General features: G+C 45.8%; 1 protein-coding gene across 1 annotated transcript in view; it reads left to right on the top strand.

Moving 5' to 3' along the window:
* The window catches only part of adgrl2b.1 (adhesion G protein-coupled receptor L2b, tandem duplicate 1), a 120,064-nt gene extending 94,715 nt beyond the window's left edge, over positions 1 to 25,349 (top strand). Inside the window, 9 exon segments of the mRNA XM_083653543.1 lie at positions 496 to 705; positions 8,573 to 8,793; positions 10,565 to 10,631; positions 12,857 to 12,948; positions 14,495 to 14,663; positions 15,682 to 15,810; positions 18,129 to 18,225; positions 19,389 to 19,514; positions 24,373 to 25,349. Of these exon segments, the coding sequence (XP_083509669.1) occupies positions 496 to 705; positions 8,573 to 8,793; positions 10,565 to 10,631; positions 12,857 to 12,948; positions 14,495 to 14,663; positions 15,682 to 15,810; positions 18,129 to 18,225; positions 19,389 to 19,514; positions 24,373 to 25,250 (1,989 nt within the window). The 3' untranslated portion in view covers positions 25,251 to 25,349.
* The last annotated feature ends 360 nt before the right edge of the window (positions 25,350 to 25,709 follow it).

The raw sequence follows: 25,709 nt of genomic DNA, 5'->3' as shown, positions 1-25,709 counted from the left end.
ATATCCTTGAGTGATATTTTGTACGGTCAAGTCTGCTGTTCTCACATGATGTGCCTGGCGGCGCCCATATTGAAACGCGCTTAGTTTCATATCTTTTGACACCCACATTGCGATCTGCCCTCGGTGGAGAGAAGCCACATGTGGTTGTCGAATCACACGGCCACAGCTCTTTGTGACCGTTTGCTAATGGCTTTACATGTTGCAACACGGGCCACATAATGCGATTGAAACATGTTCGCGCATGAGTGCTAAGATGTTGTCGGCTGTGATCGGGTTAAGTGCAGAGAACAGCCAATGTATAGCCAGGAAAATCTCATTTTCATAATAGCATTACAGATAATGGTTTTCAGCAGGTCAGCATTCATGTCAGACACTTAAAACAACTAACGCAACTGCCATTATGAGCTTAAATGCCAGCAGCCGTTGTGAATGGCATTTCTCCTTGACAAGTCTGGAGTCGACTCGTCTCTCTCTCTCTCTCTCTCTCTGCTGCAGGCGGACGGGAGCGTGCACGAGCTTCTTCTCACGGTCATCACCAGGATGGGCATCGCCGTGTCTCTGGTCTGCCTGGCCATCAGCCTCTTCACCTTCTGCTTCTTCAGAGGGCTGCAGAGTGACCGCAACACCATCCACAAGAACCTCTGCCTCAACCTCTTCATCGGCGAGCTGCTCTTCCTCGTGGGCATCAACATGACCGAACCCAAGGTACAATCCATGTTATGCCCCTATGAGTAGGGATGGGTTAATACGCCTATCTCACGATACGATTCGATACACAATAGATTAAGTAAGTTTATTTATAGAGCACTTTTCAAAAACGTGTTACAAAGTTATTTTGGGGCTTCCGGGTAGATTCCCTGAGATTACATGAGGGTCGCGGGTACGAGCCCCCGGGTTACGTCCGGCTTGGACGGGCGTCCATACAGACACAGTTGGTCGTGTCTGCAGGTGGGAAGCCGGGTTAAGGGTATGTGTCCTGGTCGCTGCACTAGTGCCTCCTCTGTTTGGGGGGAAGGGAACTGGGGGGAATAGCATGATCCTCCCACGCGCTACGTCCTACCGGTGAAACCCCTCGCTGTCAGGTGAAAAGAAGCAGCTGGCACATGTATCTGAGGAAGCATGTGCTAGTCTACAACTCTTCCCAGATTGGCAGAGGGGGTGGAGCAATTACCAGGACAGCAGTGGAATTGGCCAAGTACGATTGGGGAGAAAACGCGGGGGAAATCCTAAAAAACTTGATAAAAAAGAAAAAAGTTACAAAGTGCTTTACAAAGACATAAAAACAATAGAAATGACCAGATAAAAAATAAAAGTAGAATTGATACAATCATGACAAGTGACGTATGGATTAGGTATGGATTGTGTCTATGTTCATTGTTCATAGGACTACAGATGGAAATTAGCTTCTTGCTAAATCTGGTGCACCCATCTCTTTGTTTATTGCAAATGATTAATGTATGTGCACACTGTCCTTTATAAACGAAATAAACTAAACTAAACTACAAAAATACTATAAAACAAAACAAAAAATAAAACAGAAGATAAACCAATTCAAGACAAAGCAATTCTGAAAAAGTGAGTTTTGAAGAGAGAGGTCGCCTGCCTGACCTCTGTTCCAGAGTGGTGGGGCCGTGATTCCAAAGGCTTGGTCTCCTCTGGGATTTATCTTTAACCTGAGGTACTTCAGTCCTCTGCTGGGGGATCTCACGCTGCATTTAGGCTCTTAAGGGGTTTGGAAGTCAGAGATATAATCCTTGGGGCCAACCCCAAACATGCTTTAAGAGTAATCATTAACTTTTTTAAAGAATGAACTGAAAGCATGCATAACAGCTCCTAGATTCTTACATTGATTTTTTTTTTTATCAAATTTTCGAGATATTACAAAGATACAGAAAGCACAATTTAACGACTGACTTTGCCTGCTGGTCAAAGTTAAGTTTGTTATGAAAGATAACACCCAGATTTCTGCACTGGACTTTGATGCAACAGGATAGAGAACCTAAGTGAGAGGAGAAATGCTCGCTGGAGGCATCCGGACCTATGGTAATGGCTTCTGATTGATCTGAGTTTAGCTGAAGAAAGTTTTGAGAGAGCCAGTTTTTAACATCTGTAAGACAGGATTGTATTTTGACCAGTTGTGTTGTTGGAGTCAAACGAGAAATAGATTTGGGAGTCGTCCACATAAAAATGTAAACTGATGTGTTGTGAAAGATTTGAAATATTTTGTAAATATTTTTTACTGTATAAAAAATCCGTCCATTTACAACATTTTGGGGGCACTTTAAAAAAATAGTAATTAGTGCATAAAGATGCTGTTTTTAACATGAAATGAGCCCATATTAAAATACATACAGTAATCACCACCTTGTGCCAACATGAGTAAATAAATAGCATACTATTGCTTTTCCAAAGAGAGGAATGTAATTTTGTAACATGCATTTCAGAAAGACCACTATTCACAATGTCAATAGCACTGTCTTGGTCCGTGTTTCAAGATGGGTCGGGTGCCGACATCGATGCACACCCCTTGACGCCTCGAGGCGGGAGGACGGTCCGCCCCGGTTGACAGTTGTGTCGGGAGCAAGGGATCGCTCTCTCCCTGAGGACTGAGTCACTGCACTCTCTTGCTCTCTCGCCTTCTCTCCCAGCCGCTTCCCAGGCACAGCAAGGCAGCCAGTCAGCACTCAGCCCTCAGCCCCGGGAAGCAGCGAGGTCCACCGGGCAAGGCGGGGCGCTGTAACCTAGAAATATTTGTGTTTGTAACATAGACTTTTATTTATCTCTTAATAGCCTTCGTATATGTATAATGTATTAGTAGGCATCCATCCATCAGTGCTGACGATGGATTGCGCCTGCAGGGTTGATGGGTTATTGCAGCGGCGATAGTGGCTGTGAAGCTCCACTCTGCAGGACAGTCCCTTCTGCAGTTGGCACAGATGAATCAATGGAGAGGGCCCGGGCACAGGAGGGGGGGCCGCTGCTCGCAGTTTCCTCTTGTCTCCAAGAGACAGATACACCTCTCCTGAATTCCTGAATCCCCTCAGCGTGGCGAGTTCCTGCAGCGACAGTCTGTCTGCGCTGCGGTCATTGACTCCTCCCAGTTGCTAAGGTCGATGCCTGCCTGCTTCATGTGGCGTTTGCAGACATCCTTGATGGCGACCAGCAGGCCTGGAGCCTGTCGACAGCTCAGCTGTCAACAGCTACAGGATGGCTCGGGGGAGCCGACTGGGGTCCATCCTGTGGATGTGACCAAGCCATCTGAGGTGGCGCTGACAAACATGTGGCAAACATGCTGGTGGAGTGAGCACGCTCCAGGACTTCTGTGGTGCTGTCTCCTGCCACTTGATGGCCAAGATGTGCCGTAGGCATCACAGGTGGACGCCGTTGAGCTGTTTTGCTTGTCTGGTGGTCCTTCACTGCCATACAGCAGGGTGCTGATGACGCAGGCTTGGCAGATCTGGAGTTTTGTGCACAGAGTTAAGCATTTGTTGGACCACACTCTCTTTGATAGCCTTCGCAAGACGAGTACGCCGTCAAGTGACAGGTCACTTGAGAATGTGAGTCTTGATGTCGATGGAGATTGCGGGTGGGGTTTCGACTTCTTGATCTTCTTAATGCTGATGGTGAGGGAGGACTCCTTGCAAGCTTGTGAGAGCCTGTCCATCAGCTCCTGGAGCCCTGACTCGGTGTAGGATGCTAGCACTGCATCATCTGCAAATAGCATTTCCCTCAGGAGCAAGCTGGCCACTTTGGTCTTGGACTGCAAGTGAGCAAGTTTAAAGAGTTTTCCATCAGCTCTGATGTGTAGGTAGATGCCTTCAGGAGATGAGCCGAATGCAGACGACAGCAGGAGAGAGAAAAGAAGTTTATAGATCAATTGAAAGTTTCATCACAGTCTTTCACAATGTAACAAACATCCTCTTTAGAAACTGTAGGTCTATTAAAAATACGAAAGTCTACGAAAATTACCTGTTCACTTCCTTCAACAAAGTCGTGATTAGCTTTTAGCTTTCCAAGTCTGTATGCTTTGCGTGGGTGCACCCTGGATGCTTTGCGTGGGTGTGCCCTGGATGCTTTACAGAAGAGGAGAGTCGTCTTATTCACCTCTTCAACACCAAGCTAATTTCCCATTTTTCAAATTGTATTTGCGTCTACTTTCTTTGGCGTCTTACTTGCCTGTGGGTGGCATTTGTGAATGCCCAGGATTTGGGTTGCTTTCTTCGGTAACAGTTAAAGCTTTTTTTTTTAATGAGGTATCGGTCCATCGCATCGCAGCAGCCGGCTTCACTGCAGGTGCAGGACTGCCATCGTCTCCGCCAGGTATATCGTAAGAGCAGCGCAGTGTGAACTGAAGTTCCTGCAGCGACAGTCTGTCTTCCAAACGCTGCGGGCATTGGCAGCTTCCTCCCAATTGTTAGGGTCGATGCCTGCCTGCTTCATGTCGCGTTTGCAGATGTCCTTGAAGCTCACGCACGGGCGACCAGCAGGCCTGGAGCCTGTCAACAGCTTCACCGTACAGGATGGCCATGGGGGGCCAACTGGGACCCATCCGGTGGATGTGGCCAAGCTAGCTGAGGCGGCGCTGACAAACATGTGGCAAACATGCTGGTGGAGTGAGCACGCTCCAGCATGCTGGTGGAGTGAGCACGCTCCAGGACTTCTGTGCTGGTGGAGTGGGCACGCTCCAGGACTTCTGTGGTACTTTTTCCTTTCCGCGTGATGCCAAGGATGCGGTGTAGGCATCGCAGGTGAAAGCTGTTGAGCTGTTTTTCTTGTCTGGCGTAGGGCTCCAGGCTTCACTGCCGTACAGCAGGGTGCTGATGACACAGGTTTGCTAGACCCGGAGTTTTGTGCACATAGATATTTGTGGTACCACTCTATTTGATAGCTTGGCCATCACTGCGGCAGGCCCCGCAAGACAAGTGCTCAGTCAAGTGACAGCTCACTGGAGACTGTGTGGACCCGAGGTATGTGAATAGGTTAACACAGTCAAGAGTCTTGTTGTCGATGGAGATGGCGGTGGGGTTTTGACTTCTTGGTCTTCTTAATGCTGATGGTGAAGGCGAACTCCTTGCAAGCATGTGAGAGCCTGTCCATCAGCTCCTGGAGCCCTGACTCGGTGTAGGATGCTAGCACTGCATCATCTGCAAATAGCATTTCCCTCAGGAGCAAGCTGGTCACTTTGGTCTTGGACTGCAAGCGAGCAGGTTAAAGAGTTTTCCATCAGCTCTGATGTGTAGGTAGATGCCTTCAGGAGATGAGCCGAATGCAAACGACAGCAGGAGGGAAGAAGGGAAGGAGATTGTGAAGAGGGTTGGGGGTTGACTCTGTTGTTTATAGATAAGCATTGCACTAGTTTATGGTCTTCTTTTAAACATCCCCTTTAGAAGCTGTAGGTCTATTAAAAATATATGTTACCTGTTGGCTTCCTTTAACAAATAAGTGATACAGAAGAGGAGACTCGTCTTATTCACCTCTTCAACGCCAAGCCAAATTTTCAATTGTAGAAGCGACTCTATTCTTTGCTGTCTCATTTGCTGGCAGTGGTGTTTGTGAATGCCCAGGATTTGGGTTGCTTTCTTCGGTAACAGTTGGAGCTTTTTTAATGAGGTATCCGTCCATCGCATCGCAGCAGCCGGCTTCACTGCAGGTGCAGGATTGCCTCGCATCTGCCAGGTATCGTAACAGCAGCGTAGTGTGAACAACAGCGCTGTGTGGGTTTGTTCTTCTTCATCGTATTCTTCTTTTGTGTTGATTGGCGGTTGGCAATCAGCTTACAGGTGCTGAGTGCAGGGCCGCCGCGTATCTTGCCCGGGCCCGTGGCAAAATTATCCCATAAGGCCTCCATCCAATTAAATTAGACAGACAATTAGGCAATTAGAGGGCACTCCTGGGCCCCTTGGTTCCAGGGCCCGGGAAAACTGATCCTGTTGTCTCCCGCTGTAGGCAGGCCTGGCTCAGTGTGTGTAAGAGATGGAAATGGAAATGAAATAAATTAAATTTAAATAAAATGGTTAAAATCTTGGGCACAGTTTTTAGAGCATTCTGAGATTTCTTTCAGCATTTTTTTGCCCTTTGCCCCTCTAATTTCTGACATTGGGTGACATACTGTATAAATGGAGAATGATAAAGGGCCAATGACTGAGCCTTGAGGCACTCCATAGGAAAAATGGGAGGCGGAGGATTTAAAATGACCAATTGACCACACATAATTTACTATTAGCAAGATAGGAACAAAATTAATCTCAACTGTACCTGATACACCAACGCAATGCTTAAGACGTTCAATTTACTTTTCTTAAGTCCCACCCCTTTTTGCTCTATGCTCCAATAACAGTTGGGCAAGCTTGTAGCAGCCTATGGAGCTAACCTGGAGTGTGTGATGTCACAATTCACTCTAGCAGAGACTTTCCAGGCTGTATTTACACATTTTAAAACTGGAACAGTTCACACAACGTTTAACACTACATACATATATTATACCTCAAACCCTTCTTGCTCTCACTCACAATGTCAAAATAAGTGATATGATGTATAGTTTGTTTTTGTTTGACACTCTTGTTTGACTTTCAGCTATAGAGCTGAACGGTCATGTGACATTTTTTGCCCCGGAAGTGAATTTCCCATTCATTTTCTCCATAGACATTTAGAAAAATCCTTATATAACTACTACTTGGGATCGACCAAATAAAATCACTTTATCAACTGTATCAAAAGCTGCAGTAAGATCTAAAAGCAACTAGAGGGCACTTGATAGAGTGCATACCTCCGCCACGAAATGTTACCCCATGCCTGTTGTGGCCAGTGGGCGTAGAAAGTTAATCAGTTCGTCCTTGGCCCATAACCAGTCTTTCTACAAAGTTTTGTGGTGTTACGCGAATCTGTGTGGAAGTGAGGCACCTTTCTGTGATTGAACACGCCCATTACCACACACCCTTTTGACCAGCGGGTGTGGAAAGTTAATCACTTCTAGTTGGTCCATGACCAACCTTTCTGCCACGTCTCGTGCAAATCCGTTAGTTAGGCGCCTTTCTGTGATTGGACACGCCCATTGCCACACCTCCTTTTGGCCAGTGGGTGTGGAAAGTTGATCAGTTCTAAGATGGCCCATGACCTACTTACTGTATCTACAAAGTTATCTGAATCCGTGTGGAAGTTACTGTAAGCACCTTCTTGCGATTGGCCACGGCCATTGCCACGCCCCCTCTTGGCTAGGGGGCATGGAAGGTTCATCAGTTCGGCCTTGGCCCATGACCAACCTTTCTGCAAAGTTTCGTGATGTTACGTGAATCTGTTTGGAAGTTAGACGCCTCTTTGTGATTGAACACACCCATTACAGCGCCCCCTTTTGGCCAGTGGGCATGGAAAGTTAATAAATTCTAAGTTGGCCCGTGACCAACCTTTCTGCCAGGTTTTGTGCAAATCCGTTCTTTTCAGATATCCTGATGACAGACAGACAGACAGACAAACGGGCAAAAACATAACCTCCAGCCAAACTGTGGCGCAGGTAATAAAACAGATATTATGGCATTGTCAGCTGCTAAAAGAATATAATTGAGAACTCTAAGAAGTGCTGTCTCAGACCCGCCTTAAGAGCGGACTGAAATTTATCATTACAGTAATATGATCGATGAGCTGACCAGTGGCTATTTTTTCCAAGACCTTAGCCAGGAAGGGAAGTTTAGAGACTGGGCAGAAGTTCTTTAAAACGGATGAACCAAGAGATTGCTTTTTGAGAAGTGGTTGAACTATAGCGGATTTAAAATAATCAGGCGCTTGACCAGATAAAAGTGAGGAATTGCTAATGGCTAGGACAAATGGGGAGATTGGATGAAAGATTTCTTTAAAGAAGTGAGTTGAAGAATGTCAGATGGATTAATTTTAGTAATGACATGCTTAGTAGCGACTGACGTAAATGCTAGCCGGGTACAAGGTGTTTTATAGCGAAGGTCAGGGAGAGCTTGAGAAAGAGGGATAATTGCATTCCTAACAGCTTGAACCTTATTCGACTAAAATGATAAAAAACTCTTCACATTAACAACTGAAAGCTCAATAAAAAGTGGGGGAGGGTTTGTGTGGTGTGGCTGATTATATGGAAGAGGCATCTGGGGACATGTTCATGTAGGGTTTATGATTCAATGCAACCATGATACAATGTATTAGATCAAAGCTCAGTGACACTAACGTCCGACTGTGCAGAATTATGTTTATTTCCGAGATACAGATCTTCCTGGTACTGCCTTGCTTAGAATAGTAGAATGTACATAATAATTTAAAAATGTTATTACCATGTGCAAATAATATAACTGATGGTGAACTTGTGAAATCGTATAAACAGCAGAATAAAATGTAGCTAATATCACAAGTAATTTTTCTGTCCCCACGATACATATTGTCACATTTTCGTACTGTGATATATTGAATTTTGATATTCCATCCCTGGTACACTACAGCACTTTCATATTTCCCCATTTATACTGATGATGAACGGCCTGATAGGGCGTGCAAATATTATTATTATTATTATTAAAAAATACTCACCTTTGTGTACAACCTGTGTCCTCCTGTCCAGATTGTGTGCTCCATCATCGCCGGACTCCTCCACTTCTGCTTCCTGGCTGCGTTTGCCTGGATGTGTCTGGAGGGCGTGCAGCTCTACCTCATGCTGGTGGAGGTGTTTGAGAGCGAGTTCTCCCGCAGGAAGTACTACTACGTGTCGGGGTACCTCTTCCCGGCCGTGGTGGTGGGCATCTCAGCGGCCATCGACTACCGCAGCTACGGGACACAGCGGGCGTAAGTGTGGCTTTAGAGAGCCCCCCCCCCCTCCTTCCTTCTCTTTGCAATGGGCCTTTTTCACAGCCGCCATTTTGGGTCTTAAAAGGCAGGGTAAACACAGGTGCAACCAACTCACTAATTAGGGCCCCAGCACTGGAACACCTAAATGGACTGGAAGTTGGAAAATGGAAACCCTAATTAATATTTTGGTGCGCCCGTGTTACTTCCTGCCTTTTAGTGAAAAAGACAATTATGCGTACATCCAAAAAACGTACAGGTGCTGGACAAAAGGTAACTATAACAAAACGATAAAGTCTGCACACTGAGGCTCCATCAATGGTTTTATTGGTTTTATTTGCAACGTTTCGATCTACACAGGATCTTTGTCAAGCAATGAGTGAAAGAGTGGCAAGAGAAAGAAAAAACCACAAGCAGAACCTGATATGTGGCCATTTAGTGAAAAGGAAAATATTCAATCACCAAATTTGCCACATGTCAGGTGTCTGCATGACAAAAAGAATTCTATCGAAATATTTAGACATGTATCTTTAAAGAAGAAAACATCTACATCTCAGTGAATCACAGGCAGATATCAGCAGTTAATAGTTACGTTGGAGGGAGAACACCTATGTCACACCACAAAGGAGTAATGTGCCAAATCAATAGGGTTAAAAAGCAGCAAAAATAGACTGCAAAGAATCATAAAAAATGCGGATATGGTAAATAACCATAGCAAAAAATATTTAATTTGTTTCTCTCTCGTTTCCATCCTTTTTCATGTATGTGTGAATGCCACTCTGGCCCCCTCCCTGGTGTTGGGAGCAGCAGGTGCCATTGATTTAGGCTGATGACTGCCTGCCTGTATGTAAGTCATGCCTTTCACTGCCTCGCTCATTGCTTGACAAAGATCCTGTGTAGATCGAAACGTTGCAAATAAAAAACCATTGATGGAGCCTCAGTGTGCGGACTTTATCTTGTTGTTATACTTCCTGCCTTTTAGGCACAACATGGCTGCTGTGAAAAAGGCCTATTTTAAGAATCACAAGCATCAGTCCTCCCTTCTCGCTGTCAAGGCGCCCTCACACTGTATGTGTTAATGATAGTCATATCACAGAGAGCAGTCTGCCTCTGCCCCCTGGCTACTTTGCAGCACTGCTGAAAAGAAGAGGCTGCGAGCAGAAGACACAGCGTTAATGAATTCTCTGGCTAGTTGCTCTGGCTCCAGTGTGGGGGTTTAGACTTTGCATGTGCATAATTGCCCCCCCTTGTCGGCTCAAACTTCTCCACTGGTCTTCATCCAGGCAGCGAGCTGTATGATTTGTAAGCCTGGAATCCTCTAATTTATGGGATTTAAGAAACTGCCTTTTTCCAAACTGTACTTTATAGCCTTAAGTGTTTGTGCCACATTTCTGTTCGGCGGTGATAAACACACGCGCAGGCCGAGGTACAATTCATCCTGGGAAGTGTCTTCTTCAATACGCTGTTTTTACCGTGGCGAGTCTTAGGTACACAGAGTCACACATCGCTCATTTCGAGACATTCGCAGACCGTGAAGTCATGAGTCCCAAATAACCGCGGCTTTTAAGAGTCTTTAGGCTTCCCGTGGCAGCGGGCCAGGACTCGCTCAAGGTCGTCTTTTCTTCCCTGTGGTCAGGAGGAGTCTCGATTCTGTTGATGTACCCTTATCGTGCATCTCGCTCTGCCGAGGCTCTCTGATCGATGAGATACAAGTTTGTTTTGGCAATGAGACGACTTAATGAACTCAATATCACATTTTTCTGCCCCGCAGCTGCTGGCTGAGGGTTGATAACCATTTCATATGGAGCTTCATCGGACCTGTGACCTTCATAATCATGGTAAGCCGTAATTGTGTTCTCTGTGTGCGATGTCTGTCTTTTTTTTTCTTCACAGGGAAGCTCTGAAAACAGTTGATAGATTATAATTTTTTTGGGTCTTCTTCTCCCTGGGCTGGAGGCCATCTTAGCTCTGCCTTCTTCCCATCAATTTGCATGAGAGGAAAGTGGTGCCATTAAAGCGGACACACGAGGACGACGTCAGTGTCCGTTCAGCTATGAAATCTCCTGAAATCACAAGTGGTGAGCGGCTAACAACTTAAAGCCGTTTGTTCCATATACAGTGCATGCAGAGTGTTACTCCCCTCCTGCAATCAGGAGGAGAAAATCGTCTCAGGCATGAAGGTCATTTTGCTCAGTGAGAAAACAAGGGTGGGTGGTGTGGCGTGGGTGGTGTGTGTGTGTGTGTGTGTGTGTGTGGGTGGTGTGGCGTGGGTGGTGTGTGTGTGTGTGTGTATGGGGGGGGGTACTGACGAACATGCAAGTAATGAGTGGGTGGGCCAGACGGCCATTAGCACAGCTCATAGCCCTGCTGAGGATCACGACACGTCCCCCCAGCAGCCAAAGCCGGCGCACAGGACATCTCCGTCTTCACCTTTTAATATTTCATGCCGTGTTCGCGCTCGTAAAAAAACGCCGATACACACGGCCACGAGCAAACGCATAACCCGCGTACCTTTTATAGGCACATATGGTGTAACACATACATGAAAATTTGGTCCCGTTTACTCGTTACACGCGAACCCTCGGGAAGCGCCGTCGTCGCCACTGATGGATTCTGCGTGGAGTTTGGCGGAGGGAAGTGCGAGGCCTGGATTCGGTAGAGGAGGCCCCCTTTGAGAGCGGGTGTGTGGGAGGGTGTGTGTGTGTGTGTGTGTGTGTGTGTGTGTGTGTGTGTGTGTGTGTGTGGGAGGGTGTGTGTGTGTGTGTGTGTGGGAGGGGGGGGTGTTGGGGTGTGCAGTTTTCCTCCAGTTTTCTGCACAGTGACTGCCTGCCCACCCGCCCGCCTGCTTGCCTGGCTGGCTGTCTGTCTGTCTCATCAGATCTGTGTCATCACTCTGTGTTAAATGCATCTCCAGCCACTGACTCGACTCGTGCAGGCGTAAATCGGCCCCGGTGGCGAGTAGACAAAACTCAGCATTGCTCTCTAAGCTGTGATGATCTATAAGCCCCCTCCTCCTCCCTCCCTCCCCCCGTCTCTCTCCCTGCCATTGGCTGCTGTCTCTTTGTTTCTCTCCGTTGGGTGAATCTGGGATAACGGCGAGGATCTTCCATGCTGTCGATTGAGTCTGAAAAGTATCTGATAATATGGGAAACACTATATCTAGATCACTATGCTTGCTTTGCTTTCTTGCCAAGCAATGCATACCTTTTCTTTTTTGGTGTTATTTATTTTCCTTCGTGTCGATTGGTCACGCTCTCAGAACAAGCATGCTTTGGGGCAGATGAAGGGTTGGGGCTTTTAATAACATAAAAATCAGGATATCGGTTTTTTTTCTCTCTCTCTCTCTCTCCATTGCATATTTACTGAAGTGCTTTCCAAAGGTTGAATATGGTAGAGAGCCAAATTGAAGTATATCCCCTCCCTTTCCCTCGGTGGCAATGGGCCCTGCAGCGCTTGGAGAGCAACATCCTGAAAGAATGGAAACCTTCTCTGGGATGTATGGCTTGAGTTGCTTGAATGTTTTTCCTGGCCTCCGAAAGTTGTTTCTAAAATATTGTACTCTGTTCTGTGCTTCCCTCTCTGCGTTGTTCTGGATCTCCGTCCGACATAGATGAGAGTTTTGGCTGCAGTAGATACACAGTACATTCTCATACTCTCCCTCCCGTCTGTGAGGAGGATTAGACTGTGTTTGGCCAAGGCTCAGTATTGTGTATAATGTCAGCTAGACGGGAGGAAGGGCGAAACTTTCAGCGGCGTTTACCTTGAAGGCCGATGCTGCGTGAAGTCGACCAAGGCGGTAACCTCTCCCATTGTTTTGTTTTGTTTTCCTCCTGGAAGCCGGTGTACTTTGCGATCTGAGGCATTACGTTTTCATAGCCCCATCTCGCTAAATGTACGCCGGTGTTGTTGACGCTCGCCATCGAGCCAAAAACCACTATAGATTAAGCAATATCTCCAACGGCGCGGTAAGTCAATGTGAAACGTTACTATCGGTGTTAGCATCAGCAATCGGATGCCTTTCTAAGTGCAGTCTGTTAACCCCGATATGCCTCTGTTTTGACAGCTCAATGTCATCTTCCTGGTGGTGACGATGTACAAGATGGTGAAGCATTCCACCTCCATGAAACCCGACTCGTCCAGGCTGGGGGGTATCAGGTGAGGGGTGTCGCTCCGGGCCGGACTGTGGCTGCGCCGGTCTGAGATTCGGGTGGGGCGGGTTGTGGGAGGGGGGGGGGGTAATTTAAATGTGAAAAGAAAAATAATATGTCCCATTACTGCTTTTGCGTCCTTTCTGCAATTTCAAAGGCGCGTTTGACCTACGCATTTATTCTCGTTCCCCTTTCCTTAAACTAGACCACAGCAATATATTTCCTTTCACATTTTATTTCTGTCCTTAGGTGCTGCTGCCTTTTTTTAGTTCATTTTACGAGTGGAGTATTTGCACTGCGCGGGGTTATATTGGCTCTTTTATTTTCTGCATAACGCCATCTCTGACCCCTTGTATCTCTTGCTCCTGTGTTGGCATGGTTTACAGGCTCCTCTGGAAGGCACACTCAACCACATCACTCTGAGATTTATAGATGGAAAAAATGGGCAAGGGCCCCATCTCCCCCGCTTCCAGAAAGCCGCTCGATAAAAGCTCGATAAAGACTAAATCCCCGGCCATTTCTATGCCTGGATTCGTGTGCTAAAATCTGTTTGATGGGCAGGCCAACACATGTTATTTGGCTGTTCAGTTTTGTGGCAGTCGCTGGAATTTGTCTCAAGGCGTTCAGTTGGCCTCTGATTTGTGTTGTCTGGGTGTTATTAAATATACGAAACGCACAATCCAAAAGCAGGCAAAACGAATTAAGTATCATTAATTGGGGTCTACCCCAAACCATTTATGTAGTTGCGGTGTCAGACGCCGTAACCTTTCTAAAAGACTTTGAAATCATCGGTGGCATTTGAAGGAAACCGTCAAGCAGAGTCTCCTTATATAACCAAAGAATGGCTATACTGTAACACAAAAGGAGGTCTCATCAGCCTCCGCTCTCCCTCAAGACTGTTGCTCATTCTCTCCTCTCTTCTGTCCATCCTCTCTCAATGACATGCAATAATGTTGTTCTCATTTGGCCCGGGCCCTCCCCTCTCCTCTCCTCTCCTCTCCTCTCCTCTCCTCTCCTCTCCTCTCCTCTCCTCTCCTCTCCTCTCCTCTCCTCTCCTCTCCCCTCCTCTCCTCTCCTCTCCTCTCCTCTCCTCTCCTCTCCTCTCCTCCTCCAGACTCGCTGCATCTCCCTGGGGGTGTCTCTCACTTCTAGCTTGTGTATCAATAGCGAGCGGCCGTCGTCATTGGAACTCACTGTGAAGTGATCTGATTTCCTCTAGGCTTTCCTGGAAACCGCCTGGAGAGAACCTGCTGTGTCGGCAGTCTCTTTAGCCAACCCCCCAAGGATGGCCAAGGAAATATGTTTTGGACTCAGTGTCAAATACCATATATGCACATTCATTCTGAAACTTTGCGTCAGCATTTGAACAGTATGTGCTTGTTAACGCAACGTGTCCAAAAAGACAAAATAGCAAATGAGGATATATATATATTGCCTCTTTTTCAAGCAAGCTACCGTCTAGGCGCAGAGAAACGGCCAGACCAAGCGAAGCTGAAAATGCGGTTAGTCTCCCTGTTTCTCCGGCTGAAATCAGTGTTCCCTCTCTGTTGCAGGTCCTGGGTGCTGGGGGCGTTTGCCCTACTTGGTCTCCTGGGGCTGACATGGTCCTTCGGCTTGTTCTTCCTCAACGACTCCTCCATCGTTATGGCTTACCTCTTCACCATCTTCAACACGCTGCAAGGGATGTTCATCTTCATCTTCCACTGCCTCCTGCAGAAAAAGGTTGGCTCGTCGACCTTAATGATTGACATTTCATTCACATACGCTTTCAGCTGAGACTGTGCCTCTCTGCAAAGTTAGTGTGTGCAACGCGAAGGATGCTGTTGCTTTCTAAAAATCAATTTTTTTCCCTATTGCAGGTGTGGATTATTTCAAACATATCTATTACAAATGTTTTTAAATATGACGTGATGCATTTCAGTGGCATTTTAGATCATACAGAGATTTGAGCATGGTTGCCACGGGTCTGGAAAGCGCGTGAATTTAAAAAGAAACAAGCGCAAAATTGCAATAGCTGCGACCACATTATGTCAATTTCCTAAATGCAGGGTGGCACGGGCAGCCCAGCCTAATCTGCCTCTGCCACCCTGCATTGCGAAATTTCTAAAGAGGTCTTTAAAAGTGCTTGAAGTGAGCCTACCGGGAAACTCCTCCTCATCTCAAAATTGCTGGGCCAAGCTTGATACACTTTCTTCCTATCTACAGTATCACTCTCTGTGTAGGCTACGAGCAGAAACGCTGAGGATTAAAAGATGGCTTTGAGTTCATGTGAAGTGTTAATGATTCATTCCGATGTGTAAGCATGACTGGAAACACATTTGCATTCCAGGACTTGCGAGACTGGTATTATGTGAACATCTGTCAATTATTGGCCCGCAATTCTGAAATCATTTGTCCTTGAAAAGTGCTTGAAATCTATCATCATAAACGAGTGGCAACCCTGTTTGAGGAACACCTCTGTCAAAATGTTGCCTTTGTACAATATTTATCATAGTAGAATTAACATTATCTCTGTGCACACAGATCCGGCATTTGAACCACTCTTGGCATTTGATAAAGATTTGGGATTTGCATGTCTCTTGGGAGGAGCCTGTCACAGTGTGTGTGTGTGTGTGTGTGTGTGTTTGCGCGCACGCGTGTGTGTGTACGTGTGTGTGTTTGCGTGTGTGTGTGTGTGTGTGTGTGTGTGTGTGTGTGTGTACATGCGCTCACTCTGTCCCGATCGTGTGCCCCTCCACAGGTCCGTAAAGAGTACAGTAAATGTTTCCGTCAGTCGCAGTGCTGCGGCGGCCTGCCGTCTGAAGGCTCCCACAGCGCCGCCAAGACCGCTACGTCTCGCTCCACCGCCCGCTACTCATCTGCTACACAGGTACACGCAGGAAACCTCTTTTTTTCTATAGAACTTAAGTGTTTTCTTATGGTATATATATACTTATTTATTTATAATTTATTTAGCTTCTGAGTAACATACGAATGAATTGGATTCTTGAGAGCAAATGCAAAGGTAAGCTTTTACTTCAAATTGTTGCATTGAAAAAGCATGTAAAATCACCCAAAGGTACGTTTTAAACAGTTAAATAGGCCTTTCAAAGTATTAATAGTTTAACTTACGGTAGTTTACATCACAAGCTTAACATTAAAATGTTATGCTTAGCTAGCTGTCCGACTTCAGAGGGTAAAGGTTTGCATTAGTTGATAGCGTTTATGCCATTGAACATTTTCAAAGGTTCAAAGGTTGTGCTTTATGTGATTTATATTTTCAAACCAACACAGATTATATCGCTGTTGTTTGCAGGCAGACTGCATTAAACACGGTTATTTAAATGCCAGAGAATAATCTCTTGGTCCTTTTATCCCGGTCTACATTGCAGTTGCTAGGCAGGCCCTAATTGAGAAGTTCCAAAGAAAGAGTTTGCGGGAGATAAGACTAATCTAAAGAAAATATTGGGGACTTAAGAACTTAAGGACTTCCTAAAGTTTCTCCTCGGATAACGTCTTGACCCCTATCTTAAGAGCGCTGTGAATGGGCCGCAGCTTCTGTCGCTCCTAATGCGAGGAAGCAGAACCACTCGGAGCCCAGTTCTCACATTTCATGCTGTAACATTCTCTGACCGTGTTCTCATCTCTGCTCTCGCTTACGTCAATACCCTCGTTTGGCCTTTGTTTGAGTGTAGCTCAGCATGCACCCAAATCTATTGTCATCAAGCAGTTCGGTGAGTTGAATTAGGCCTGGGCAATATAGAGCTGGCTAACGTCACAGAGTTGACGCCATGTTTGTTGCATACCCTATGCTGAGAGCTGCGGGAGGAGTGCCATGTTTGTGAGAAATAGAACAATGTGAGAGAACAATGCAGGACGACGTCAGGCTGGCTAGTTCTATGTATTGATACTTACTCTATCGATATCATGATATGATATGATATGATATGATATGAGACTAGATATCATAGATTTTGGATATCCTAATATCATGATAAGGAATAAGTGTTGTCTTTTCCTGCTGCATTACAGTAAGGTGATGTACTTTTCTGAACTACCAGACTGCTCTAGCTGTTCTATTATTTGCCTTTACTCACTTAGTCATTATATCCACATGACTGATGATGATTGATCAAAAATGTCATTGTGTAAACATTAGGGGTGGGGGAAAAAATCGATTCACCTAAGTATCGCGATTTTTAATGTCGCGATTTTTTGAATCGATCTTTTATTCCAGAATCGATAATCGCCACACACAAAAAAAAAATTTTTTTTTTTTTTTTTTTTTTTTTTGGTGCTTGCAGTCAGGCCACTCACTGAACAGCAGGCCAGGCGCCGCCTACTGGTTTACTAGTGGTTTTATTACTTTATTAGTTAGTCTGAAGTAATAATTACACTTCAGGGTTAAAGTGGGTGCATCTCATTGTAAAATTGGACTTCAAACGGCCCAAATCTGGCTTCAAACGGCCCAAATTGGGCTTCAAACGGCCCAAATTTCACGCGCATCGGCCCATATCGGCCTGGCCTGCTTGGTATCTAATGCCTGGCCTGAATTATGACCCCAGTCCGCCCCTGTTTTTAACTATATCGCCCAGCCCTACTCATGATATATAATATACAGTCTCTAGTGTATGATTAAACTTTTCCCATGTTCTAATCTAGTGTAAAAAGCAAACAAACTGAAAAAATAAAAGAAAAAAATAAACAAAAATCGCAATAAATCATAATATCGAATCGCAATAATCGTAGAATCGCAATACTTAAGAATCGCAATATAAATCGAATCGGCACCCAAGAATCGTGATAGTATCGAATCGGGAGATAAGTGAATCGCCACAGCCCTAGTAAACATGTTGTGAAAGCACCGATAGTCAGAGAAGGAAGCGCTGTCTTTGCATTTGACTCTGTTCCGTCTTGTTCTCATTTGATCACAGTCTTGTTTTAATCAAGTGCTTGTGACATCTCACATGTGGCTTTGACTTACAAGCCAACATTTAGCCCACTTGGTACAAAATACAGAGATCTATTATACAGTATATCATGTATCACCATTCAGATTTTTGGTCCTTATCGCCCGACTCCGAGTTGAATTCTGTTGGCTAGTGTCGGTTAGCATCCCACACGGCCAGTCAAGCCTTAGGGCCAAACGAGTACGTAACAGTGGCATCATGTCGGCTCCTCACCAGTGGTGCCTCTTGCTGTGTGCAGAGCCGCATCAGGAGGATGTGGAACGACACGGTGAGGAAACAGTCGGAGTCCTCCTTCATCTCGGGAGACATCAACAGCACCTCCACACTCAACCAGGGTAAGCAGCCGTCTCTCCCCCCCCCCCCCCCCCCCCCCCAGACGAGACGCATACGCTATTCTCTTTGTGACGGAGCTCGGAATCCACAATGAGCCACTTCAATGGATGCTCGCCGACACGGGCGCGCGGCGGCAGTCTGGAGAACGACGACGGTCGCCTCTTCAAGGGCGAAACTTTGATTTAATGTTGCTTTTCACTTTAGTGCTAAAACAATCAAAAAGCATGTTAAAGTGTTCCCGGCGCAACAGAGGTCCCAGCCTTTCCCTGCAGTTTTGGCTTGTTGGGATCATTAAGAGGGAGGGAGAGATAACATGGGATATTTAGTCTGGCACAGAGTGTCGGGGATGGGGAGCTGGGTTCAACTTGAATCACCCCCCCGACTAGAGAATGCTGGCTGTGCAGCAGCCTCTTGACTCATCTCCAGCCTAGAGGGACTGCCAGGCTGGAGGAGGCAGGGGGGGGGAGATGAGGGATGGCTGGCTGAGGTCAGTGGATGTTTTCAAATAGAAGTTCAGGCTCCAGACGCTGCCAGTGCACATTTGGCTGTGTTTATGAATTAGATCTGATAGGAAAAGGAAAAAAAAGGATATGCCAGCGCACAGTATCCTCAAGATCCGTCCAAATGAGCGAGGATAGCTATTACATTCTTGAAGATTTACATAACCATGCTGTGGGATGATAGGGATAGTGTATTATTCATGGCAAGCCACTTAGACATGTTTTGTCTAGTGTCTCGACTGGATGGGTTTGTTTAGATGAATTTCCGTTTGCGTAAACACTGGAGCTGATTGTTGCGCAGGGCTTTGGTCAACACTTGTCGCGCTAATATTGTTTGTCAGTTACAACTGACTGTTTGGATAATGCCATGCTCTAACCAGTGTTAGTATCGTGTTTTCTTTTGGGGGGGGGGTCGTCTGTAATTTAAAAAAAAGGGGGGGGGGGAATCGTAGGTTGGTTGTAAATATTTTGTGGTGTCGAATTAAGGACAGCTAATGTAGGTCTTTGTTTATGTCGACAGCTTCCCAGCTAACCGCTAATAGCTCAAACCTCTGTGCCGATGCCTCTTCTTTCCTCTGCTCTAGGTGCCCTTTTCCCCTCTCCCTGATTCTCTCTCTCTCTCTCTCTCTCTCTCTCTCTCTCTCTCTCTCTTCCTGTTATTTCAGGGATGACTGGCAACTACCTCCTAACTAACCCTCTCCTCCGAGCCCACGACACTAACCCTTATAACAACCTGCTGGCGGAAACAGTGGTGTGCAACACCCCCTCTCCACCGGCCTTTCATTCCCCAGGTGCACATCCACCCCGACCCTTTATTCTTACATAGATCTGTGTTTGTTTGCTTTTGTCTGTGTCGTGTCGTGTGTGAAGTCATTGAAAACAAAGGGAAGTCCGGGGGCGTGGCTCCGACACATCATGTGCGGAGTGTGGAAAATCATTACTGTTAGATTGACCGTTTTCTTCCTCTTCTCTGCCCCCACTAGGGCCCGACTGATATTGGGATACTAGGGAGTAAAAAATAAATAAATCCGATATCGATGAATCGTATATATACAGTATATAAACACACGTTTGTTTGTTTTTGCCATGATCCTTCAAACACTTGTGACAAAGATATGTAATGGAGGCAGGGTATTTTACAGTTTAACAATACACTTTTTTGTCCAAAATGATATAATAATTTTAAAATTATATAAAGAAACACACACACACACACACACACACACACACAAATACACACAAATACACACACACACACACACACACACACATATACACATATATATATATATATGTGTGTAAAGTTAAAGGATCAAATATACATAACGTTCTGCCTAATAACAAAAAAAAATCTGCCATATCTGTCAGCATTATACGCCGATGCCGATATATATGTGATAGCAATATATATGTGATAGCGATATATATGTGATAGCGATATATATGTGGAAGCGATATATATGTGGAAGTAGGGGTGTCACGATACACTCAGTTCACGATACGATACGTATCACGATACTGGGTTCACGATAACGATACGATACGATACGATTTTAACAATATTTTTTTAAACTTGAATAATGACAATATATGACTGGAAAAGTAGTATTTTATTTGAAATGCACAAATACAAAACATGCTGTTGTGGGAAATTGTTATTACAATAACAACTAGAAAAAACATGAGATTGGAGATAAGGCTTATCTTGAAATAGAATGAGTTACACCGTCACTTAGATTTACTTTGAACTAAAAGGTTTCTCAGCAGTATAAATTCTCATTATGCATCTTCAGTTTTTCTTCAAACTCAAACAACAAGACTTTTCTTAGTCTATTTTTTATGCATCTTCAGTTTTTCCTGTCAAGTAAACAGTTTTGCCAGAAACTCAATTGAATGGTTTCTCTCCTGTATAACTTCTCATGTGTCTCTTCAGAGACTTGTTCAACTGAACTACTTTCCACACATTGAACTTCAACAAACAAAGACGTTTCTTTGTCTACTTTTGAGAAAAAAAAAAAAAAAAAAAAATGTTTTTTTTTTTTTCACGATATGAGATTTCATCTCAACGATACATATCGTGACGTTTTACTATCGCGAAATTTCGTGGGACGATATATTGTGACACCCCTATGTGGAAGCGATAAATACTGTATGTGATAGGCGGATATCAGTTGATAATGTCGTCCAGCTGATATATCGGTCGGGCTACTCTGTATTTCCAGTTGTTCTTATCTACAAGCTGCTCCTTTGTAAACACAGCCGGAGATAAGGCTCGGGGAAGTCAATGCTATCTTATCTTGACAACAGAACAGTCATGTGGGAATTCCTCTGAGCTGAATACGGACCTTACACGTTCCGGCAGATTATTCATACTGTTGCCCTGTAACCACAATGTGGATGCTTTTTTTGCTCTTTTTTTTACACAACAGGTCGGGAATCTTTTGCTTTTGTCTTGTCAAGTACAAAGTGGATCCAGCTTGATTTAAATCATGTCAGTGTTTACGGTGACCTAGTTCCTCGCTGCTAGAGCAAAAGAAACCCAAGCAAAGGGAAGAAGCAGAAGAAGAAGAAGAAGAAAAAGAAAAAAACAGAAGCACATGACGCAATGCGGGCAGAATCATAGCCCTCAGATATTCACAGGCATTTGATCATGAAAGAGAATCGCCGAAAGCAGCTTTATGGCAAAAGTGTCTAAGGAAAGGATGTGCAATACAGCGTCTATAGCTTGAGCTACTGCAGTGTAGCGCTTGATTCGGTGCCTCTGTAGGCTCACTTACAGCACACAGAGAGCACTTCACAGCCAGAGATAATGAAGCAGGCCTGGGAGTTGGGACCGAGCATTGTCTGCACGGGAATCAAAGACGTTTCTGGAATCGCGTTGCCCTTTTTTTCCTGTGTGCTCAGCATCAAAGCCGCCGCAAATTAAGAATGTTTACCCGCACGATCATTATAAAGATAATGACATGTTAGCATTTGGCAGCGGCGACGGATGAAAAGAGGTGATATTTAATTAACGGGTAATTTCGAATGTCACCAGAAGACATCTCTCTCGTACCTGTAGAAACACTTCGTCTCCTCAGCCAATCACACCCCCCCGCCCCAGGCGCACTACTTAGCCATGTGGAAACACCGGAGAGACAGCAGCGCACCAGCGGGGAAATTCTACACATACTTATGGCCTAGAATAGATTCATTATTTAAAAGCAGATGAAGAAGCGTCGACAAACAGGAGGATCTCAAAGGGGGGGGGGGGGTTCAACATATGGAAACTAGTTTTGGGTGGAAAACAGGCTTCAGGATAAGACCCGGTGTGAAGATCACCGACCCAAGTATGAAATACGCTCCGAGAGGCTGTCAAGTTTTACACGAGCTTATTTCAAATGTTGTCTGCTGCAGTCATCATATTTGAGCTCCTGCAAAAGGATGAGCGTGGCTTCTATTAGAAGTGTATTAATACTAAGTAATGTCCTGCAGATGTTCATTCGATGCAGTAAAAGCGGTAAAGAGAACATCTTGGATGCATCTCGGCTGGAATGGTTCCCAGAGTGCAGCTGTCGCGGTGTCCAGTTCAATTCTGTTCACATCATTTCCTCCTCTCCCAGTAGACAATACCTGTCTGCAGTCAAATCACTGGCTGTGCATAAACAAATGCCAATTTGGAGGGGGGCATATTCGGGGAAACAACTTCTCTCATATTTTTTTTTCCCAATCCGCTCGCTGTTATTTGGAAATGTCTTTGATGTCCGTTTTTACTCTTGTTTTTGTTGTTGTTGTTGTTTTTACCTCAATGGCGGTAGGCAACTGTAGAGCCGCCATTTTCTTTATGTCACAATTGTAATACTAATTTATCTGAAATCGAAGACTTCAGTCTCCCCTCCCCTGTGTGTGAGTCTCTACCCCCCCCCCCCCCCCCTTCATCCATTCTAGCCTTTCATTTAAGGCTCATACTATACCTATCCACCCAGTCAATCAAATCCTCGTCTCAAATCGAGCTAGCCCTCCCCATTCTCATCCTGCTACTTGTGGTTAGTGATAGGGCTTCACCAAGGGCTTTCAAAGTAATCTACTGTGAATATTTGCTCCACATAAAATTGATAGATGTTCGCTTATAGAAACCAAATCTAAATCTTATTCAAAACAGGGAAAGAAATAAGTCCTTGAGGGAATTTTCGATCATTTACTCTAGACGTTTAAAAAAAACAACTGTGCCTGCTGCTGAACCCTTTCACCTGCTGAGTCCAGGATTCAGTTGTCCTTGGTTTGTCCTTTCACTCTCTAAACTGTTAACAACACTAATTTGTCGTTGTCTTAAATCATGATTAATCGTGAGGACATGAACTGAGTTGGACTGACTGAATCCAGGCTGGATTTTTTACAAGCTTTCACTTTTGTCTTATTTCGGTAATTTTGTTGTTTCTGCTGCAATTGAAGAAAAGCATCTGTCTGACTTTTTTTTTGCACATCAGCCGTTCTTAGGCCAGATAGCCTGAGCAGACACACTTGATGTGAGTGGTGGCAAAGTGAGTCATTGCACCCTGCCTGTCTGTAGTGCTATGTGGGGGTGTTGCTGTGCTTGTGGGGCCCCGGTGCAGAGAGGTGGCTGGCCATCTGTGTTCCCACGTTACTCTTTTGTCTTGCCTTCTTTTTAATGGCTGGAATGCTTTATTCATTCATTCTTAATTTCACCCTTCCCCATTGACTTGTTTTTATTTATATATATATATTTTTTTACTCTGGCTCATTTTGTGTGTTGATGTTGTATGCTGCTTTGCTATGCCCTGGCACCATCCACATATACGTGTGTTGCTGTATGTTTTAACTTTTTGTCATCTTTCTTTTCTCATCTGTCCAATATTGTTCAGGATAATCTCTAGATTGGCTATAATAATCATTCCCTCCAGGATTTTGCAATCTTGCAATCGCAATAATTTATGCAAATTCAACCAATCTACGCAATATTGGCAGGGATTTTGCAATTTTTCAGAATTCCCACGATTTCTCCACAAAAACGGCAACCGATCTCCGCGATATTTGTGGGGGCTCGCAATTTTCTCAAAATTCCCACAATTTCTTCGCAAAAACGGAAAAATAGGAAGTGGCGGGGATTTACGCGACATGACACGTCATCGCATTGCGCATTCAGCTATTTCTGTGATGTGCAGTATGCTTATTATCATAGGAAGTGATTAGATATGACTCTTTCTTCATCCGGTACTAGTTAGAAGAAAATCGCAATTCTTTTCCTCAACTTGCCATTTTTACCCACAATTTTACACCCCCAAAAGAAAATCACATAAAACTTTGTAAATTGCATTGCAATTTTTGAGAAAAGCCACTGCAAATCAAGCATTTTTGATCGCATCAATCACAACAACAAAAATCGCAAAATCCTGGAAGGACTCAATAATATTCAACCATAATGAGGATGGGCATGGTTGAGAGCTAATTGATTTCTACTTGGAACTTTTCAAACTTTTTATAATATATGAATGCCGTAAAATTTAAATGAGCCCAGAGATCAAAGTGCACAAGAGCGAAGTGTCCTGAGCAGTATCAAGCTGTATGTGGGCGGTGTGTTACACACAGTTTTGTGACTCACAATAGACAATCAAACAATATCTCACCCACTCCGTTTGCCTCTTGTTGCAGGACAGCACTCTCTGACCAACAGCAGGGACATCAGCGCCATGGACACCCTCCCCCTCAATGGCAATTTCAACAACAGCTACTCCCTGCGCGACGACGACTATGAGGACGTGGGCGTGCGAGCCCCGGGCGACCTGGGGGGCCTCAACCTGGATGACGCCGCCTTCGAGAAGATGATCATCTCGGAGCTCGTCCACAACAACCTGAGGCCCCGCGGGGCCCCCAAGGGCCGCGAAGCCCCCAGGGAGCGGGACAGAGACAGAGCCTTACCCCCCCAGACCAGGGTGACGGTGGACCGGGGAGGCGGCGGCAGCGGCAGCGAGGACGACGCCATCGTGGCGGATCACGCCGAGGCCCTGTCCCCGTCCCCCCAGAGCGCAGCCGGGCGAGCGGGCCACCCCACCCTGGAGCTGCTCCTGCACCCTCACCACAAGGAGGTGCTGGAGGCCCCCCTGCTGCCCCAGAGGACTCACTCCCTGCTCTACAGCGCGCAGAAGGCCCCCAGGCGCTTGGAGGGGGGAACGGGGGGCCACGGCACCGCAGAGACTGTCGCCGCGGCGGAGGACGCGGACTCCCAGTCGCCCAACAATAACAGAGACTCCCTGTACACCAGCATGCCCAACCTGAGAGACTCGCCCTCGCCCTCCACTACACCCTACCCCCCCGAGGAAGAGGAGGACCTCTCCCCGTCCCCCGGGAGCGAGAGCGAGGACGTCTATCACAAAAGCATGCCCGAGCTGTGCGACGGGCCCCAGCCACTGTCCTACTACCACATAAACCGAGGCACCAGCGACGGCTGCATCGTCCCGCCCAGCACTGAGGACTGCCAGGAGGGAGAGCCGCCCAGCGACGGACAAATGCAGCTCATCACCAGCCTCTGAGCAGGTGGACAAGCTAGCTCTTCTGTTTGCACAGGTCCGATCACATGGGTGCTTTTGGTTGATGTCAAGACAGTTGCCAAGTCCGAGCTCTGCACTCCACGTCCCCCTTCCCGTTACGAGCGGGAAGTGAGATGTTTCAAAGGAGGGGAGGGGGGGGGGGGAACAGGGGGGGGAACAAATGACTTTTGCACACAGACCTCGTTAACACGCAACATACGTCCGTCCAAGGCCAGACGTTCGTGGACTGTGAAATCTCTGCCTGTCGAACTCAAAGAGGTGCAGAGAATAATGCGCAGACCGCTCCGTGTCAGAGAGGAGTCTGGCTCCAGCCTGCATTTCTGTTGTATTGAAGAATAAAGGAGGGGGAAACGTACTCTGAGTGAAGAAATATGAAACACTCTCTGACATGCTCCTGGGGGACTTTGCAGTACCAGGCTCTTTTTTAGACCTGAACTACAG

This window comes from Poromitra crassiceps, assembly GCF_964638095.1.
Source record: "Poromitra crassiceps genome assembly, chromosome: 17".
Taxonomy (NCBI): Eukaryota; Metazoa; Chordata; class Actinopteri; order Beryciformes; family Melamphaidae; genus Poromitra; species Poromitra crassiceps.
The sequence above is the reverse complement of the archived record's forward strand: the minus strand, read 5'-3'. Positions and strand labels throughout refer to the sequence as shown.